This window comes from Armigeres subalbatus, chromosome 2, assembly GCF_024139115.2.
Source record: "Armigeres subalbatus isolate Guangzhou_Male chromosome 2, GZ_Asu_2, whole genome shotgun sequence".
Taxonomy (NCBI): domain Eukaryota; kingdom Metazoa; phylum Arthropoda; class Insecta; order Diptera; family Culicidae; genus Armigeres; species Armigeres subalbatus.
This window is the reverse complement of record NC_085140.1, coordinates 437,247,997-437,268,869: the sequence shown is the minus strand read 5'-3', so window position 1 is coordinate 437,268,869 and position 20,873 is coordinate 437,247,997. Positions and strand designations below refer to the sequence as shown.

The following is a 20,873-nucleotide window of genomic DNA, read 5'->3' as shown; positions in this document are numbered from 1 at the left end:
AAATATTGAAATAATTGCCGAGTCTTCATTCAACATCACGAAGGGAATACCTCAAAAACCGTTTTTCAATAATAATGAACCTGAGGAGCTAGCATTTGCGACCAATATATCAAGTAGCTCAAGCGCAAATCAGGAAAAGGTTATGACAGCGGCACAAGCACTGGCGTTGTACATTGACTTTGATTTATCCTAGAGAAAATACAATCTGCTTCGAAGTACTTTAAACGAGGTTCATGCAAATCTGCTTCCTAGCCTTTACACGTTGAAACGTCTGCTGAGGTTGATTTACAAGACCTAATGAATTGTACCTCGCTAATCATTATGCAACAACTTGTATGCTAATGAGCTTTTGATGGAAGCTCAGGACATAGCACCTACACAAAAATTGTCGAAGGCTGAGAGCTCAGATGAGAGCCTGCTTGTCGTGGCTCTAGTTCCATTAAAAATTATCGACATTAAAAACAACACTATCCTCTGGTCAAATCCGCGGCCATGTCAGACATCCTTCATTTTCTGGCCATCCGGAAGATGCTCCCAGTCGAACCATTCCTCGAACACGACGACACGCCACATCGTCCCTGATGCCAAATGCCCGGATGAGCAGCTGAAATTCCTTGATTATGATGATTCCATGATTCCCGAATCCTAATCCCCGCCCATTCTTAAACATTGTAAACTTAACCTCGAGTCACCACGAATACCCTGGCTTCTACCCCTCTGTTACTAACTTTATAAGATGATATTGATTGTACGTATCCATAACCATGGCTCCGTAAAGTGTTATACACGCCTGAGCCTTCAAAATAAACAAACTTGAAAAAAAATAACAAATTCCAATGATTTCTGATACCGTCGTTAAAAAAACAATTCCTCAAATCATTTCTAAGGATATCCTGATTCTATAGTATAACACATTAGAGCTGGCGTTTACGTCACTTCAGTGGCGTAGCCAGAAAATTGGTCTGGGGGGGGTTTTCCGAACATTTTTTTTTTCGAAAAAAAAATTTCTCCCAAAAATTTGGACTCTGGGGGGGGTTTTATGCCCAAAACCACCCCCCTGGCTACGCCACTGCGTCACTTATGAGATGATCAATTGGAAATTGGTCAATTGTTGTAATATAAACTGTTATCATACCTCATATTTTTCGTAAACAGATCCTGATTGATAAGAAAATTATTTTGAGCTTTTTAGTGGAATGTTTTCACCTGTCATAAGACGAGTTTTAAACAATCCCATTGAATTCCACCACTTAATTGTATCCTGACAGATACGTATTTCGACCTCAACAGTAAGGCCGTCTTCAGTGTCTTGTACTTGACTCGACTCGTCGAGTCGCGTATTTCAGGAAGCTGTAAATTCTGCATGTAATCGATGGCAATAACGCCTACGGTTTTATCGGTTTGTTCACAAATTTCGTTCATGAGGGAGGAAAACACTTTGGCTTTCCGTAAATGAACAGCTTTCTCGGTAGTATCTGCTCGTTTTTACAGTTTCGTTCAATGAGGGACTCTTCATTTTGACAGACAATTCTTCGCATGCACTACAGGTGTCCACTTGCGGTCGTCCAAAAGACAAATTGAATTTTTCTTTGAAAATTTTTCTGTAGAAAGAATAGCTCAAATTCGCATTTGGAAATTTCTCCTGAAACATACCAAACATAATTGTTAGGTCGAGCTTTTCACTCATATAGTGTTTCTCGACGGTCGTATAATCACCTACTTTGACAGGAAAAGATAAAATGTGCTGTTCAACTAAATCAGTTAAAGTTCCTGGTTTGGCATTACCAGGAGACGATTTTCCCCGTAAATCATTAGGAATTTTACTTTGCGCAAGCAGCAAACACAATCCGACCGACATACGCTGACTTTTTTGAGGGATGTAGGAATGCTGTATCCGTATGTACTTCCTCTGGTAGGCTTCAGGGAATTACCAGAATCCTTTCTCTTACGACGACGCGCCACCGGTTTAATATCAATCAAGCTTTGCAAATAGCAATCTTGTTCATTTTTAGTCTGTAGATTGTGGAACTCCCGAAAAATTTGCTCCTTGTACTCTTCTGGGATAATACCGCAACAGTTTTTGGAACATCCAGATAGAGAATTATTTAGTTAAACAAGGTTATTTGCAACATTCGTGCTATTTTAACTTACCTGCATGTGCAGTTAGCATCAAATTTAACAGGTCCAACATTTTCCCCCAACCAATTCGTACACGACGTTCCCTTCACTCGAGCTTTTTTAATTACTTCTGCTTTATATTCTGATGTCCGGCGAACACCGCGCTTCCTTCTTGGAGCAGTTTCCGGCTTGTCTTCTTCGAAATCAGAACTCATTTTTATGGTTCTACCTTTTTAAGCGACAACCCGTCGAACATACTTTATACAGCACTGAAAATAAACAATTTCAGAACGATCGACGCGCTGCGCGTGGTGGTTATCGGCAACATGGATATATGCAGTTTCTCAAACAAACGAAAATTTGTTACTCTTATTAGCAAATATTTCTAGAACTAACTTTTGCTGATATTTGCAGGGGACATGAAGTTACCTTTAAAGATTCGATTTATGCAAAAAAGTCATTTTTCATAAAAATGTTACATATGCAGTTTGTAAAACAAACTGTTCAAATATGTTCGCATTAACAATTGCGTCCTAATACCGGTACTAAGCTTCGATGCAGAGTAGGGGAACTGGGGGTAGGACGCCCACGTTAAGGAAAATGCCATTTTTATCAATGAAAACCACCATTTCAGCCAGTTTTCATCAGCGCATACTGAAGAACAGCATATCTGCGACTGACTACCGATAACAGATATCTAATTGTCCATTTTATTGCACAGAAATTTGAATTTTTAAAAAGCACCCGAAAAAAAATGATTTTGAAACCATGCGGGGTGAGATGCGCCAGTGGATGGGTTAAAACGCGCATGTGCTTATCGTACTGATTTTCATTTTAATTGCCTACATTAAGGCAATTAACCGAATGTTCCAGCTGTTTCGGTCATACGAAATGAGCATGGGCGTAATGCCCCACACCGACCTCAGAAGTTTGAAGGCCCATAAAATCGTTTTAAAACCATTTTTGACGACGATTTCGTGTGGAACATAAAGAACACGAGTAAGCAGCATGGCTCATGGCTCAATTATTAATTTATCAATGTATAACAGCGACAGAAAGACTAAATTCCACCGAGCTAGAATTGCATCAAAACACGCAAAAATCGAATTTTTCGAGTTTTTCATGTATAACTAGAGAAAAATCATGAAATATATGTATCCAATGGCAATATTTTTCATTGCTTTATCGTATAGACTATTGAAAATAATCAAAATGGGGATATTTAACCTTATTCAGGGGTGGCGCGTTTTAACCCCTATGGGCGTGCTACCCCCACTTCCCCTAGCAATCACAACGATGATAGCAATTGAAAACATTGCCTAAAAATTATTGGTCACAATGTGGACAATCTGTCAAGACCTGTAAAAATTTTCAACTCACAGTAAAAAACATATTTATTATCTGATTCTGTTATAAATTAGTGCTTCTCATTCTGAAATGTTTAACAAAATATGTTATATTGTGATCAAATTGTAACAAAATTTGAAAGCTTCGATTCAGGCTACTCATTATGCTTCTTCACAAAGTTGTGCAAAACTTGCTTCAACCAATTTTACGGTGGAGTAGGGAAACATATACAAAGGAGATTTAAGTATCTTCCACCTCGCCACCATTATTCCGAAAGTGTTTTCATTGGGCCTGCATGCAGCGGATTACTTTTTATTGATTTTTTTTTGCAATCCTGTCATATTTTTACTCGGGAAGCTTCGAATTAGATTTGGTTTGAGTGGCAACTTTTTTGGTGCTGGTGATTTCAACACTCTATAAAGAAGTAGCCTGCCCGATTCGCTTGAAGCAAGTACACTTCCATCGGAATTACCACCATATGCGCCATTTGCACAATTTAGTGCTGCTTTTTATAATCTACGGTTTATAATGTACCTTCAGTATCCCGATGTTGGTTAGAGGGCTTCACCCACCATCGACGTGGAATTTGTTCAGATGAATGAACAATATTCTGCAGCTCCTGCAACTCTCGCACAACCTCAACAATTTTTAATAGGTATATTGCCACTTTCATGCATGGCTATTTTCCAGCACTCAACACAATACATTAATACTAGGAGACATTTCAAAAATTACAATTAAGATCAACAAATGAGCTTCGAAATGTGGGATGATTTGCGCTAGAGGCATTTTTAACATTTTTAACGATTTCGGTTTGCCGCAGTTCCGATCTGACGATTTCGAGAAGTCGAAGCAAAATTTTTCACACATCCAATGGCAGTTCTTTATGGGTTTTAAGAAGAGCAACAGAGAGGAGGGGATGGCGGCCATGTTTCCAGTGTTGGTAAAAACTCAAAATCTTAAAACTCATGGATGATTCAAATCAAGCGTGAGTTGAAACGCACCCAACTCAGTCTAACAACTCATGTATGAGTTGAATCATCCATTTGAATCATCGTAGGTTTTCTTTTGTTCTCCTTCGTTAAAAACAGTGAAATGACGTTTGTCGCATAAAATATTAGACACTCTTTTATGTATATGCAATAAATTGCTCCCAAATAGATTTCAAATGCGTTTTTAAACCAAAATGATTTTTTGGCAAATGAGTGAAATGATGCGTTTTAGCATGAAAAATTCAAGCGTGATGCATTCCTTTAAAATCGCAGACGATTTCGTTCACACGGGAGCGCTCGTTGATTGAGATTTATGAGTGATTTTACCAACACTGGATGACTCAAAGTCTGCCAGATAGGAATGAGTTTTCCCATAGGAGGGAAGAGCAGAATATGGTTCGACTTCGCGAGTTTACGTTCATATTGTTTGGGCACTTAAGATTAGTTCGCTTGTAAGGAAGTGGGATAAGAGGATGAGGAACACTAAATAAACGTGTAAATAATAAGCCAAATTTGAACCTTATTGAAGGAAAGTAATTACTGCCAGTACATTTTCAGATTAATTCTTTCACATTCCTTTCAAACTCCTAAAAAATGATATGGAAATGCTAATATCATCTTCCAAGCTTAGACGTACATGTACATGATAGAATTGGAGGCGAAAGTATAGATTTGATAGTTCTGAAAGTATAGATTTGATTGAAAGTATATATTTGATAGTTCCTATACTTTCGCCTCTTATTCTATCATGAACATGTACGTCTAAGTTTGGAAGATGATATTAGCATTTTTTTTGTTCATTGACTTATAAATTATTTCAAATTCATTATTCATTAAAAAGAACTTTTTCCTTTCTCCTTTCCAGGTCAACGATCATATCAAAATCACCAACAAGTTTGTGTCCCGTGTCATCTCTCTTTTTCGATGGTCGTTCACCGGAACCAATTGCAAGTGTCATCGATAGCAATTAAGCGTGATTGAAGAGAGTTGTCTTGCTAACGACACAGAAAAAAGGAACTCATCATCGTGCGAATGAAGGTTTCCATCTGGAACGGTATCCTGTGGTGTAGTCGTTTCCAGTAGATGGGTTTCAATCGGGAAAATTGAAGGTGCAGTGTGGACTTCGTACGCTGGCAGCACACGGAAGCGGTGCAGGCGGGGGTTTAAATTCGCAATCTGACTGTTAAGTGAAGTGGAGAGCATTATTGTTAAGTGAATGATCGGAGAAGGTGCCACAAAATGATGTCACAACACTTGAACTCGATGCTGGAGCATCTGAAAATGGGCTCGCTGATGAACAAAGGCCAGCGGAGCAACACGGGCAATGGAACCGTCACCAATCACATCGGCAACGGGTTCAACAACAACACTATCAACACGGGATTGGGGTAAGTACGAGAGATGTATTGCAGTGGTTCTACATAATATGTATATGATTTTTGCCTTTCTCGTACAACAAAGTTGAATGTTTGAAATTAATCAAATTAGGACATCTATCTTGAGCGCTTAAATAATAATGAATATGTATATGTAAAATTAAGGTTATGATGGACGTACATGGAGTAAAAATAATTAGTATATAAATAAAATTGAAACAATATAGAATTCTAAATATCTAAATGATAAATCGACTTGCTCAATCTATGTACGGGGGCAAGTGGAGGGCCATTAAAAAAAAAAGTGGAGTTCAAGCCTTAAGGTCAATACTATTGATAAAAGAGAATAATGTTTTTTGGCTACGCGTGTAGACCATAAGACTCATGCTTCAGAGAATTGGATGACCTGGAACTGAATTATTCTTGGAGGCGGCTCCAGACGTACGAATTGAAAAGAGCACGAACCATTAAGAAAACAGTCCTTTAGTTACGCGTGTAGATCCGAGGCTTTCATTCCAGTGATTCTTGGAGCATCTGGAGGGGAATAGCTATTGGTGGCATATTTCATTTAGATTAATAGGTCAAGTAAAGCATGATTTTTTGTTTCAAAAAGGGATAACATAACGTGTGTGTATTTCAAGGCCTACACTCTAGGAAATTCTTGGATGGCCATAAACGCAAGGTTATTGAAGGCGTATTCATTTTGATATCATGAATCAGATAGGAGTAGGAGCCATTTAAAAATATATAAACCATCTAGTGACGCATGACCCTAAGGCCTATACTTCATAGAATTCTAGGATAAAAGCTATTTGATTAAATAGATAAAATAGGGCATGATCCAGAAACGAGGTAGCAGCCCTTTGGTTACGCGTGTAGACTTCAAGGCCTATACTCCAGGGAATTATTGGATGAACTGGAAACGAGCAGATATTGGAGGAGAATCCAATTAGGTTTCATGGATCAAATGGGAAATGAAACATTGAAAAAAGATATCAGTTCTTTGGTTACGCGACCTCAAGGCTTATACTCCAGGAATTCTTGGATTAACTGGAAGGGAACCGGACAGGTACAACTCTTTGGTTACGCGTGTAGACTTAAAGGCCTATACTCCAGGATAATCTTGGATGCACTGGAAAAAAGCAGCTATTGAAGGCGAATTCAATTTGATTCACTAGATAGAATAGAACAGCGGTTCCCAATCTCGGGTACATGTACCCCTGCGGGTACCTTCGCTGCTCCCGGGGGTACCTCGGATGAAAATGTGTAATGACGGATGAATCACAATTCAAATAAAAACTTATTGACTTTTGATAATTGTGTACTTTTCTAATCTAAAACTTTGTAATGTACATAATATGCATGGCGATCAATATATCGAAGCCTATTTAATCCAAGTAGCTCGTAATCTTTATTTTGAGAAAAGTCTCCAAGCAGCTCGTAATCTTTCGTTCGAGAGGCTCCGAAGTCTCCTTCCAACAGGAAATTTTCTTGTAAGCCTTCTTTCAAGAACCTCGGAAGCCTCCTTCCAGAAGCTAGGAAGCGTCCTGTCAATAAGTTCGGAAGCCTCCTTTCAATAAGTTCGGAAGCCTCCTTTCAAGAAGCTCGGAAGCGTCCTTTCAATAATTTCGGAAGCCTCCTTTCAAGAGGCTCGGAAGCCTCCTTTCAAGAGGCTCGGAAGCCTCCTTTCAAGAGGCTCGGAAGCCTCCTTTCAAGAGGCTCGGAAGCCTCCTTTCAAGAGGCTCGGAAGCCTCCTTTCAAGAGGCTCGGAAGCCTCCTTTCAAGAGGCTCAGGAAGCCTCCTTTCAAGAGGCTCAGAGCCTCTTTCAAGGCCTGGAAGCCTCCTTTCAAGAGGCTGGAAGCCTCCTTTCAAGAGGCTCAGGCCTCCTTCAAGAGGCTCAAGCCTCCTTTCAAGAGGCTCAGGAAGCCTCCTTTCAAGAGGCTCAGCCTCCTTTCAAGAGGCTCAGAAGCCTCCCTTTCAAGAGGCTCAGGAAGCCTCCTTTCAAGCAGCTCAGAAGCCTCCTTTCAAGCGGCTCGGAAGCCTCCTCTCAAGCGGCTCGGAAGCCTCCTTTCAAGAGGCTCAGGCCTCCTTTCAAGAGGCTCAGGAAGCCTCCTTTCAAGAGCTCAAGCCTCCTTTCAAGAAGCTCAAGCCTCCTTTCAAGAGGCTCAGAAGCCTCCTTTCAAGAGCTCAGAGCCTCCTTTCAAGAGGCTCAGAAGCCTCCTTTCAAGAGGCTCAGAAGCCTCCTTTCAAGAGGCTCAGAAGCCTCCTTTCAAGAGGCTCAGAAGCCTCCTTTCAAGAGGCTCAGGCCTCCTTTCAAGAGGCTCTGGAAGCCTCCTTTCAAGAGGCTCAGAAGCCTCCTTTCAAGAGGCCTGGAAGCCTCCTTTCAAGAGGCTCAGGAAGCCTCCTTTCAAGAGACTCCAGGCCTCCTTTCAAGAGGCTCGGAAGCCTCCTTTCAAGAGGCTCAGAAGCCTCCTTTCAAGAGGCCTGGAAGCCTCCTTTCAAGAGGCTCAAGCCTCCTTCAAGAGGCTCGGAAGCCTCCTTTCAAGAGGCTCAGGAAGCCTCCTTTCAAGAGGCTCAGGAAGCCTCCCTTTCAAGAGGCTCAGGAAGCCTCCTTTCAAGAGGCTCAGAAGCCTCCTTTCAAGAGGCTCAGAGCCTCCTTCAAGAGGCTCAGGAAGCCTCCTTTCAAGAGGCTCAGGAAGCCTCCTTTCAAGAGGCTCAGAAGCCTCCTTCAAGAGGCCTGGAAGCCTCCTTTCAAGAGGCTCGGAAGCCTCCTTTCAAGAGGCTCAGAAGCCTCCTTTCAAGAGGCTCGGAAGCCTCCTTTCAAGAGGGCTCAGCCTCCTTTCAAGAGGCTCAGGAAGCCTCCTTTCAAGAGGCTCCAAGCCTCCTTTCAAGAGGCTCAGGCCTCCTTTCAAGAGGCTCAGAGCCTCCTTTCAAGAGGCTCAGAAGCCTCCTTTCAAGAGGCTCAGAGCCTCCTTCAAGAGCTCAGAAGCCTCCTTTCAAGAGCTCCAGAGCCTCCTTTCAAGAGGCTCAGAAGCCTCCTTTCAAGAGGCTCAGGAAGCCTCCTTTCAAGAGGCTCAGAAGCCTCCTTTCAAGAGGCTCAGGAAGCCTCCTTTCAAGAGGCTCAGGAAGCCTCCTTTCAAGAGAGCTCAGAAGCCTCCTTTCAAGAGGCTCAGAAGCCTCCTTTCAAGAGGCTCAGAAGCCTCCTTTCAAGAGGCTCAGGAAGCCTCCTTTCAAGAGGCCTGGAAGCCTCCTTTCAAGAGGCCTGGAAGCCTCCTTTCAAGAGGCTCAGAAGCCTCCTTTCAAGAGGCTCAGAAGCCTCCTTTCAAGAGCTCAGAGCCTCCTTTCATGAGGCTAAGAAGCATCCTTTGAAGTGGCTAAGAAGCCTCCTTTCAAGAGGCTCGGAAGCCTCCTTTCAAGAGGCTCAGAAGCCTCCTTTCAAGAGGCTCAGAAGCCTCCTTTCAAGAGGCTCAGAAGCCTCCTCTCAAGAGGCTAGGAAGCCTCCTTTCAAGAGGCTCGGAAGCCCCCTTTCAAGAGGCTCAGGCCTCCTTTCAAGAGCTCAGAAGCCTCCTTTCAAGAGGCTCAGAGCCTCCTTTCAAGAGGCTCTGGAAGCCTCCTTTCAAGAGGCTCAGAGCCTCCTTTCAAGAGGCTCAGAGCCTCCTTTCAAGAGCTCAAGCCTCCTTTCAAGAGGCTCGGAAGCCTCCTTTCAAGAGGCTCAGGAAGCCTCCTTTCAAGAGGCTCAGAGCCTCCTTTCAAGAGGCTCAGAGCCTCCTTTCAAGAGGCTCAGGAAGCCTCCTTCAAGAGGCTCGGAAGCCTCCTTTCAAGAGCTCAAGCCTCCTTTCAAGAGGCTCAGGAAGCCTCCTTTCAAGAGGCTCAGAAGCCTCCTTTCAAGAGGCTCAAGCCTCCTTTCAAGAGGCTCAGAGCCTCCTTTCAAGAGGCCTGGAAGCCTCCTTTCAAGAGGCTCAGAAGCCTCCTTTCAAGAGGCTCAGAGCCTCCCTTTCCAAGAGGCTCAGGAAGCCTCCTTTCAAGAGAGCTCAGAAGCCTCCTTTCAAGAAGCTCAGAAGCCTCCTTTCAAGAGCTCAGGCCTCCTTTCCAAGAGGCTCAGAAGCCTCCTTTCAAGAGGCTCAGGAAGCCTCCTTTCAAGAGGCTCAAGCCTCCTTTCAAGAGGCTCAGAAGCCTCCTTTCAAGAGGCTCAAGCCTCCTTCAAGAGGCCTGGAAGCCTCCTTTCAAGAGCTCAAGCCTCCTTTCAAGAGGCTCAAGCCTCCTTTCAAGAGCTCAGAGCCTCCTTTCAAGAGGGCTCAGAGCCTCCTTTCAAGAGGCTCAGGAAGCCTCCTTTCAAGAGGCTCAGAAGCCTCCTTTCAAGAGGCTCAGAAGCCTCCTTTCAAGAGGCTCAGAAGCCTCCTTTCAAGAGGCTCAAGCCTCCTTCAAGAGGCTCAGAAGCCTCCTTTCAAGAGGCTCGGAAGCCTCCTTTCAAGAGGCTCAGAGCCTCCTTTCAAGAGGCTCAGAAGCCTCCTTTCAAGAGCTCAGGAAGCCTCCTTTCAAGACTCAGAAGCCTCCTTTCAAGAGGCTCAGAAGCCTCCTTTCAAGAGGCTCAAGCCTCCTTTCAAGAGGCTCAGAAGCCTCCTTTCAAGAGGCTCAAGCCTCCTTTCAAGAGCTCAGAGCCTCCTTTCAAGAGAGCTCAGAAGCCTCCTTTCAAGAGGCTCAGGAAGCCTCCTTTCAAGAGGCTCAGAAGCCTCCTTTTAAGAGAGCCTCAAGAGCTCAAGTCTCCTTTCAAGAGGGCTTGAAGCCTCCTTTCAAGAGGCTTGGAAGCCTCCTTTCAAGAGGCTTGGAAGCCTCCTTTCAAGAGGCTCAGAAGCCTCCTTTCAAGAGGCTCAGGAAGCCTCCTTTCAAGAGGCTCAGAGCCTCCTTTCAAGAGGCTCAGAGTCTCCTTTCAAGAGGCTCGGAAGCCTCCTTTCAAGAGGCTTGGAAGCTTCATTTCAAGAGACTCGGAAGCCTTCTTTCAAGAGGCTCGGAAGCCTCCTTTCAAGATGCTCGGAAGCCTCCTTTCAAGAGGCTCGGAAGCCTCCTTTCAAGAGGCTCGGAAGCCTCCTTTCAAGAGGCTCGGAAGCCTCCTTTCAAGAGGCTCGGAAGCCTCCTTTCAAGAGGCTCAGGAAACTTTTTGGATTGCCTGTATCCCGTTAATTTTTAGGTGAGTTTTTCATATATCTAATGAGTTATGCTTATTTTCATTTGCTTGAGCTTGAGCTTGAGCTTGATTGACTGCTCGTAGTTGCTACTCCATTATGACCAGATCAGCTGTTCTTGCACAGGGAACCAACAGATGTTTGCTTGGGACTAGCACACATCTTCAATGTACAAGTACTGGTGATCTCATTTGTTAGGTCATACTGGCGCCTGCCACGTCAGAATGCAAGTCAATGTAGGGAAGGGGGAGGAAATGATGATGCAATCACTCGCCCACTGCAAGCCGAATATACCTCTGCACTTGCCACGAGTTCATGCGGAATTTATTGGAATTTTTGGGTTAGGTTGGAGAGGCAGGGGTCCGTCTTGGTTAACGAGCTGCCAATGTGATAGATGGGAGAAGGTAACTGATGGAATTTCTAATTGGATGTAGGAAACGAGCTCTATAGTTCATTTCCAATTCTAGCAGATTACTGTTAGAATACTCAAGTTGAAGGTATAGGAATAGTAATGGAAACGGTATGGAAGTCCATTTCCAGTTCTAGCGATTGCTAGAACATGAGAAATAAAGAGAAAGATACAAAGTAGGAGAATGGAACGGACCTGGGATTGAACCCACGACCTCCTGCGTATGAGGCAAAATCAGTAGCCATATGACTACCAAGCCCGCCTCCCTATGAGTTATGCTTATTTTCATTTGCAGCGAAAAAATAGGGGGTACCTCAATGAATGTAGAAGTTCAAAGAGGTACCTCTCAAGCAAAACGTTGAGAACCGCTGGAATTGAACATGAACCATCGTTTAAAAGAGATAACAACCCTTTGGTTACGCGTGTAGATCTTAATGCCTATATTCCATGGCCTGAAACAAAACAGTTATTGAAGGCGAATCCAATTTGGATTTCTGGATCAAATAGGGAATGAACCATTAAAAAAAGATATCAACCCTTTGGTTACATGTGTAGACCTCAAGGCCCATACTCCTGGCAATTCTTGAATTACATAAAAATGAACAGTTATTGAAGACATATCCAATTTGGTTTTCTGGATGAAATAGGACATGAAACAGTTTTAAAATGAGATATCAGCTCTTTGGTTATGTGTGTAGATCTTAAGGTCTTGGTTATGCGTGTAGACTCCAGGGAATTCTTGGATGATCTGGAATGGAACACTTGTTGAATGCAAATGTTGAAGATGCAAATCAGCTACTTAGTTCTTTGGGTTTCTAAGAGTGCCTTCTAATAGGTTTACTTTTTGATGGCAATATTGCTTTACATTCTATTTACGTCACGTGCCGTACAAAGAGGGTCCAGTGTAGTTAAAATCATGAGAGATAATGACCAATGAAAAAAAAAATCAGCCTGTAGATGTATAAAACATTGAAAAATTTGAGAAACACTAACTACACCTTTTCACGTTCTTTCTCTTCCTCAGCACAAACAACAATAATAACAACAGCGTTACGAGCGTTCAGTCACCGGAAAACAACGGATTGGTCGACGGATCTACAATTTTCGACGAGCACCGTGTTGATGCGGTCAAGGCAGTGATAGGCTCAAAAGCTTCCAACGCAAACGCCGTCACCTTGAAAACCGATCAAGTGGCCAATAATCAGCAGAATAAATCTAATAACACACTATCGGACGGTCCGACCACTGCTCCTGCAACGACCCACAGCAAGTACGACCCGACCCGTAAACGATGCAGCATCTCGGTGCACGGTCAGCACAATTATCCGGGCGGCGGCTCTAACGGGGATGCCATCAGACCCGGTGGGGGTAGCATCCGTGAACTATCGCCCCAATCGCTGCGAATACACCGGAAGTCCTCGCATGACATTCGCATCCTGGGTGCGGACGGGGAAATGCTGCTGCACGAGGGTGCCGGCAAGATGCCAACCGTGGTGAAACCGATCAAACTGAAGAGCATCACCACCAAGGCGGAATCGTACGACACGCTGCACGGACGCGCCACTGACGTAAGTACCGAACCAGTTAACATAACTAACATATGTATATGTACGGCTGCTCAGCATCAGCATACAACAATATTCCATTCAAACGTGATGGGTGTTGGGAGAGGCTTTCGATAAATATTTCGCCACACCATGGTAGCCCACTTTGGGAGAAGAGTGTGATTTTCACAAGCTTGGATCATCGATCAGAATGCCTGCGGCGCTATAACCCAACTGCACAGTGTGACGGTTGCGACATATTATCATGAATGGGGGTGAGGTAAATGACTACGGTTGAGCATTGGTTCTTCATATTTCGTGGGGATGTGTATTACTCTTCATCATCATCGTCATCATTATTTTAGCCACAGTGTTAACATTGTAAAGTGCAAACCGAAAGTTATGCGTTTTTTTAGTTAAATGGCATACCATTTTTCAGTAGAAACGTGGAGACACGTAAGGAAAAGAGTGTTCCTAGCTAAATCAGTTTTGACATGACGAAGAATTATTACTCTGATACGTTCAACCAATGCCACTTACCCTACAGTAGTTGATTTTCATAACCAGCATATGCAGCGTTTTCACCGAATCCCGGTGGAACGTAAACGCTGACGGCTTTTGTCATCATCCATCACACGGAGATCACAGTTCATCCTTGTTTGATACTTTCCTGTGCTACGATGCATCCTTCTGCACAACAAGAGCCATACTGCACTGGCACTGGTACTGGTGCCACGGTGGTAGACGTGATTGTGGAATACAGATTTTCAAACTCTCTCACCGTTGGGATTTGGACATTACTTTATCGTTGAGTGATTTTGATTACCCGGGTGCGATTAGTTTGATGGTCTCGAGCTTTAGGCAATCGATTTGCATGTTTTAGGGTATTCTACATTTTACTTCAAATTTTTTACACATGTTTTATTCCATAGTCAATGTTGAATCGGTCAAAATAACATTGTTTTTGTTCACACAGCGAAAGTTTAGTCTTAGAAAATATTTGAAGAAGAAGAAGAAGAAGAAGATAATTTTAAAATAACTTATATAATTTATTTCTTAAATTCATTCAGTATTTGAGCTCATCAAGAGATTTTTCTGGAAAATTCCCTTGAAATCTCCTCCGAAATACCATAAGGAAAATACTCCGCTTTTTCTTCGGACTTTTTTAGAAATTCTCCAAGAATTCTTTCAAAAATACCTACAACAGTATCCGCGAAAATTCCTTCAAGAACCTCTCCGGAAATATGTCTACATGCTCTCCTGGAAATTTCTCTAGACAATTATCCAAGAAACTGCTCCGGAAATTCCTCTTTCATGAAGAATTCACGACGGAATTTTTGTGGGAATATCCAAAGGAGTTCATAAGAGACTTTAATGATCAATGCATGCAGTATTTCTTGAAGAAATTCGCTTAAGGAATTCCTGATTTGAAACTCAGAAGAAATTTTCAAATAAATTAGAGAATGGATTTCGTGTCGATTTCCCGAAGGAATTCCTAAAAGAGTTTGTGTGGAAATGCATGAAGTAGACGTACTAGTTCATAAAGAAGTTTCTAAATATTTTTGAATGAAGCTCTCGAATATTTTCAGACTGAAATTTTCTAGTTCATACTGAGCTTGAGCTTGAGCTTGAGCTTGATGACCGTACAATTCGTAGTTGCTACTCCGTGATTGATCAGAACAATCAAAATTGCACAGGGAACCAATAGTTGGGGCTTGGGATTAGCTGTCCAACCTCAATGTGCACAGATTGAGAGTTCAAGATATTGAAGGACCAATAACGGCGCCGGCCACGTCCTTACGGTCATCTAGGAAGGGAAGGAATGTTGGTGTGACATCCGTTGCTACTAGAGACCGAGATCACCTCTGCATCTCCACAGTTGTCACAGGAAGGATTTTGGTTAGTTGGGATAGGGTACGTTATTACATGGATCAGGATTCACCTTGGTAAGTGATGCGATCCATGCAACCATTGTTAGTTAAAATAAGAACAACAAATAAATTAATTCAACTATTTTAGAAAATTATTTACACATGTCGTCATCTTCGATGACGAACTATACAAAAATATTGTAAATGTAAAATGTAATACATATGTATATTCCAAAATATTATTATTCTTACTGAAAGTTCTTTTGTGAACCTGATAGAAATATGTGTTACTAGTGTACGTCGACACATGTTGTGACGAACCATTCAATTTTAGTATATTAAATATGGAGTGATCTGCTTTTTCTTCGTCGTTGACACCACATAGCCATCGGGATACCACCGCCCCGCAATCCCGTATCCCCTAAGCAAACCCCCAATCAATAACTGCGAAGACTCTAGTTAAAGCCAAGCTACCACTGCACTATGGGGCCTCTCCATGCAAACTGGCGGACAAAAATATTTTCTTCCTTTTTTCGAGCTTATAAGATGTATTTAATGTTTTCATAGCAATGAAATGTTATTAAACAACAATTCCAGGCATTTCGCGACTAACTTTTGAACAGGGCTTAACATTTTGACTCTTTAATTAAAACTATATATAAATTTCCAACCGACATCGCATTTTTATTCGCAAAATACCAAGAACAAATAGGCAAGAGCGCTTTTTATAGTAAAATATTGAAATTTGAGTGTGCATCATACACTAAGGAAAAAAAGACAAGTTTTGGAGCAAACGAGTTTCTTTTTCAAATCGCGTTTTCTCAAAATTTTGCGCAAGATTTTCCGTGGGACTCTAAAAGTACATATCCCAAATATGATCCCCATCTAAATATCTCCACGGTTCAATGCGGGCAAAAAAAGTAGCTGGCTTTTAAAGTTGAAAATACCTCTAGTTTTCAATGTTTTTTTTCGTATTTTTCTTTTTAATTTTTTTCCATCGTGATATTACGATTTTCGTTAGTACGATATGAAAGCTCTTTTAATTATCTTTACAATGCTATATATAAACCTCGGTATCGCATCAGAAATTTTTTTTTTTTAAACTGAAGTGAAGCAAGATTTTGAAGAGAAAAAAACAAGTTTTTTACCTTTGAACAAATTTGATAACTAATATCTAAAAAAAAACTACAACTCGTAGAGACCTGAAATTTTGGGGTTTCAGCACGGTCTTGTTCTGCAGCCTCACATATTACCATAAAAGGCTACAAAACCGCGAGAAACCACGGTTTTTAAAGTACGCGCGATGCGCATCTATTCACTAATGAAGCACATCAACATTTCACAACCATACCTACAAAAAACTATCTGGTTTTATGGTATTTCGCATTAAATAAAATCATGAAACTGCTGACTGACTTCGTAAGAATATAAACCGCATAAAAACAAGCTTCGTAAATACAATTGTATAATTGTATTGTATAAATTGTATAAATGTATTGTAAATACAATTGATTTAAATCACAAATGTCGTCTGTTCTCCTCACTAGTGTACAACATAAAATAAGAAACAAAACCGTCAGTTTTCTTATCTTTGTTCGTAATAGAATGAATGAATGAGATGAGAAATGATTCTTAGGAAATATACTTATCATATAAATCCCCGATATCAACCAGGTATTCCGCAGCTCAGAGATAAGACATGTGGCTCCGGGCACACCATGCGAAACGCGTTGCCTTCCAGTCCGCTACATAAAATTCCCGGGTGAAAACCCTTCATTGGGCTAATGAATGTTTGTCCCAGCCGCGCGTAATACGAATGCACGAACAACAACCTGGTTCAGAGACCTCCATGATCAACAACCCACAAGGCGGCAGTATTCCAGATTTGTCTCACCAAAATAAATGTCTCTGTTCCGGACATAAATCCTAAGCCTAGGATATTATCTTCATATTCATAAACATATAATTAGAATAGATGCAACTGTTATTTAAACTTCACACGGGGAAACTCGTTCATCCAGCAACGGACACTTCCCCTCCGCTGAATCCCCCACTCCACCAAGAACCCACCCATTCCGGGAAAACAAGTGGACCCTCTGGATCCAATGAGAATATCCACTCACCATCCCAAAACGAGCAAAATCCGCAGCAAAGTGGAAAAGACAGCAAAGAAAAACCATGACTAATCGAGTTTCTCCGTGCAACATGATCTGTAATGACAAAGAAAGTATGCAGTGGTGTGAAAGTGTGTTTCCCAATATCGTGAAGTTGTATAAGTAAATGTTAGCTAATTCTTTGGAAGTAAAGAATTGATTGTATGCAGTAGTACTGTCAACAACTGAAATTTCTTGGAATCGAAACAGCTTCATAAATAAAGGTTATCATAAAACACCGCAAAACACTAGTATTGCATTTTGAAAAGCAAAAATACAAATAAAGGAAAAATGGCTTGATCTCACCAACTTTGCGAAACATCGTCCGTTTCCTACGAAGTTTGAAGATTTTTTAGGTCAAATGCGGCCATCCAAATTTATCCTTTCCGCCAATGATTAGCGACGCAAGATTTTGACAACAGATCACTTTCTCAAATACAGTAAAAAATAAATAATAAAATGTAAAAAATTAAAAAAAAACTCCTCGGATTTGTTAAAGAATTTTTTGAAAATCCTCAAAATGTTCCGAATTTTATTTTGTTGCCCCCCAAAATAAATTTTTTTTGGCAAAAAAAATCCGAAATAGATTTTAAATATTTGTATCGGCCTAAGTCCTTCATTAACTTGCAATTTTGCTGAGCCTAGACTTTATTGGAAATGATAATAAATGCTGCATAATTGTAAAGAAGATAATTGTTATACAGGTCGGACTCGATTCCGGAGACTCGATAATCCGGGGACTCGATTATCCGAGGTGCGATTATCCGGAATTTTAGACTCCATTATCCGAAGTATTGTTTTTTTCCAATTATTTTTTCATTTTTTTTTTAAATTTTAATATTATTATACAATATTATTATTTTATTAATATGGGACGTACCTAGGGCATGAGAGGGGATGAAAAAGGGGTTGTTTTGTATATAGAAATTGGATTATAGGTGGTGCTTGTATATCAAATTCATGAATTAAAATGAATATATTACTATTATATCAACACAATTTTTTTTTATTTGAATATTTGAAGAAACATGAACGCAGCTCGAATGGGAGAAACTGACCCTAGTAACATTTTGGTTTTATGCTGGTTTTATTGAAGTCATGAAGAGCAAATTATGGTTTTCATGACCATTATAAAACTAAAAATGTTACTTGGGTGAAGTAGGGGTGTTCTAAATATTTAATCTCAATTCCATGAATCAATTATTTTCTCAAGAACATGTCCACAAACTTCTCGCCTCAAGAACTTTTCCATAGTAGTCCGTTTCCTCTCTTTTTCTTCCATGCAATTACTTGATCGTTTGTCAATTAAGCTGTTGCATTTAAGACAAAATCTTCAGATTTTCCATTTATATCTATCCATTGTGGTTAAAAAACTGACAAAACAGTCACTCATTCGACAGATTAAAACGTCACCTTGCCACAATAGAACGATGTGTTTGGGTGCATAACAAGCATCGCGAATTTCGCTCTCAATTGATAATTAACTACGATAGACGAGAAGCAAAAGGTTTTTTGATCATAACAAGACAAGAAAAAATACTCGCCACCTGATACAAATGCAAAAAAAGGGACAAATAAATAAACGTTGTGATAAAACGCTTCGTTCTAGTACAATTGCCATTATGGACCATGTGTAAAACAAATCTAAATTCGTCATCGGCACCGATTTCTTTCAATTGGATGTTTTCTTGCAGAATATCCTCCTTAAGTCATAATCCATTAACTTCGTAACACAAAAATCGACCATTTCCAACCCTGATTCGTTGCTCAATTTTTTGATTCTCAAACTCCTTTTTATATTTCTCGGACATGTACTTTATAGAACCATAGTATTATATACCGACCGTCTATGGTCGGCGAATTAAAGTGATGTCTGTGTGTTGGAGTGCGCAAAATCTAACCAATTTGTTTGCACTTATCTTTATCCGATTTGCTTCCAACTGATTGCATTTAATGGGAAATCCTATTAAGATTCCCCCGAACACAAGTGACGCGACAATCGCGACGCGATTCTACCGCTTGGCGAATGCGATTCTGTCGCCGTTGGTGTTTAAGCGTAAATGGAACATTGCCTGCAGCGATCCAACGATAGAATCCCGGCGACTAGTATTCGGCGTTGCGGCGATGAAATCGCTTAGGTCTGTGAGTGCCTTTACATTGTTGCCTATTGAAAGCTTTATGGATCGGACAATGGACTCAAATGTTTCATTGCTTTCTGTTGAAAATTGACTAGATCAAACTTTGGGTTCAGAAATAATGGCCACAATACTATTTTTTGTACAAAAAGCGCGTAAATAGTCCAATCATTTTTTTGACACGTATTCTCAACTAACAAGTTGCATTCAAATTGGAATCCGGTCTTATCATTTCATATCAAAAATTATCTGGATCGTTATGGCAAAATACTATTTTTCCATAACACACCAGAAAGTCACCGATGCCGCTAGGTGGATTATTCAGGGTTTTTCCTAAATAATTTATGATTACACCACTGCAAGTTAAATAAAACATGAGTTTTTCGTTATTTAATTGCAGATTTGATTTTTTTTATGGTGATTTGATTATCCGGAGGATTCGATTATCCGGAGTGAAAATAAAATCGATACTCCGATAATCGAGTCCGACCTGTATGAACAATTTAGACTGGCCCAGGAAACAAAAAGTGGTCGAGTTCCACGGGGCAACCCCCAGGATTGTGTCTTTGGGTGAGAAAATCAATCTCTGAAAATTTCAGCACAATCGCTTGTTGCATAAGCTGGCGCATTTGATTCGAAGTTTGTATGGGGATTTCAGTCAAAATATATTGGAAAATACACCCCCTTCACTCATTCGATTTTTAAATTAATTCTGATTGCTCGATTGAGCTCAGAATTGCAAAAACGGCAGTTGGTATGCTACAGAACAATTTCACAGAATATTGTATGATGATTAAATGGACTTTTATATAGTTTTCGGCTGATACGATTCGATAAATAAATCCAAAAATACACAATTCAGCTCCTAATAAATCAGCCGAAAGCTAAGTAAAAGTTTATTTAATCATCGTACAACGTTCTGTGAAATTGTTATGTAACATACCAACTGCTCTTTTTGCAATTCTGAGCTCAATCGAGCAATCAGAACCAATTTCCAGATCGAATGAATGACGGAGGTGTATTTTCCTATATATTTCGACTGAAATCCCCATACAAACTTAAAATTAAATGCGCCAGCTTATGCAACAAGCGATTGAGCTGAAATTTTGAGAGATTGATTTTCACCAAAAGACACAATCCTGGGGGGTGCCCCGTGGAATTCGACAAGAAAAATTCTCCCATAATAAGATGGGCCAGTCTAATGAACATGGCTGACAGTGTGTACTTCCGATAGGAGCTAGATAAATCTAGTAAACATGAAACGTTCGTGTCCTGCACACAACGTACAGCAGCTTAAGCGCCACTCCCGGGTTAGAGAGACTGCTGACGCTTTCTATAGATCCGGCTTTGAGACCCTATCTTTGGGCGAGTTTTCTAAAGTGGCTCAAACACCCGTGATTCTTTGACCATCCAAACGGAAGCTAATCGAACTAAGAATTAGAACGAAGATCTCAGATTTAAAAAAAAAACTAATCATGAAAACAGATCACACTTTCGCGAAGACACAATTGTATTTTAGGTCTAAGGAGGTTTACAATCTTTGGGGGGATCCTACTTTGAGCTCAAAGTTCCTAATCACTTACTTGCAAGCTTTGTTTTTACGTTGGACGTCGTTGCGACAGATCGAACTGCAAATGTGATGCACCGCATGCAACAAATTGGTTGGTCTCGCTGTCACGGGCCTTTTTTTTTTTTTTTTTTTTGTGTCTTTATTAAAGAGACTTTCAGCCCGAGGCTGGCTCGTCTCC

General features: G+C 41.0%; 1 protein-coding gene across 3 annotated transcripts in view; it reads left to right on the top strand.

Annotated features, from left to right (window-relative positions):
* The window catches only part of LOC134213609 (nitric oxide synthase), a 398,640-nt gene that overhangs the window by 170,669 nt on the left and 207,098 nt on the right, over nucleotides 1-20,873 (top strand). For all 3 annotated transcript variants that reach the window (XM_062692837.1, XM_062692835.1, XM_062692836.1), the window contains exons 2-3: nucleotides 5,323-5,845; nucleotides 12,447-12,990. In XM_062692837.1, coding sequence (XP_062548821.1) covers nucleotides 5,697-5,845; nucleotides 12,447-12,990 — 693 coding nt within the window. In that variant the 5' untranslated portion in view covers nucleotides 5,323-5,696. The remainder of the gene's footprint in view (nucleotides 1-5,322; nucleotides 5,846-12,446; nucleotides 12,991-20,873) is intronic.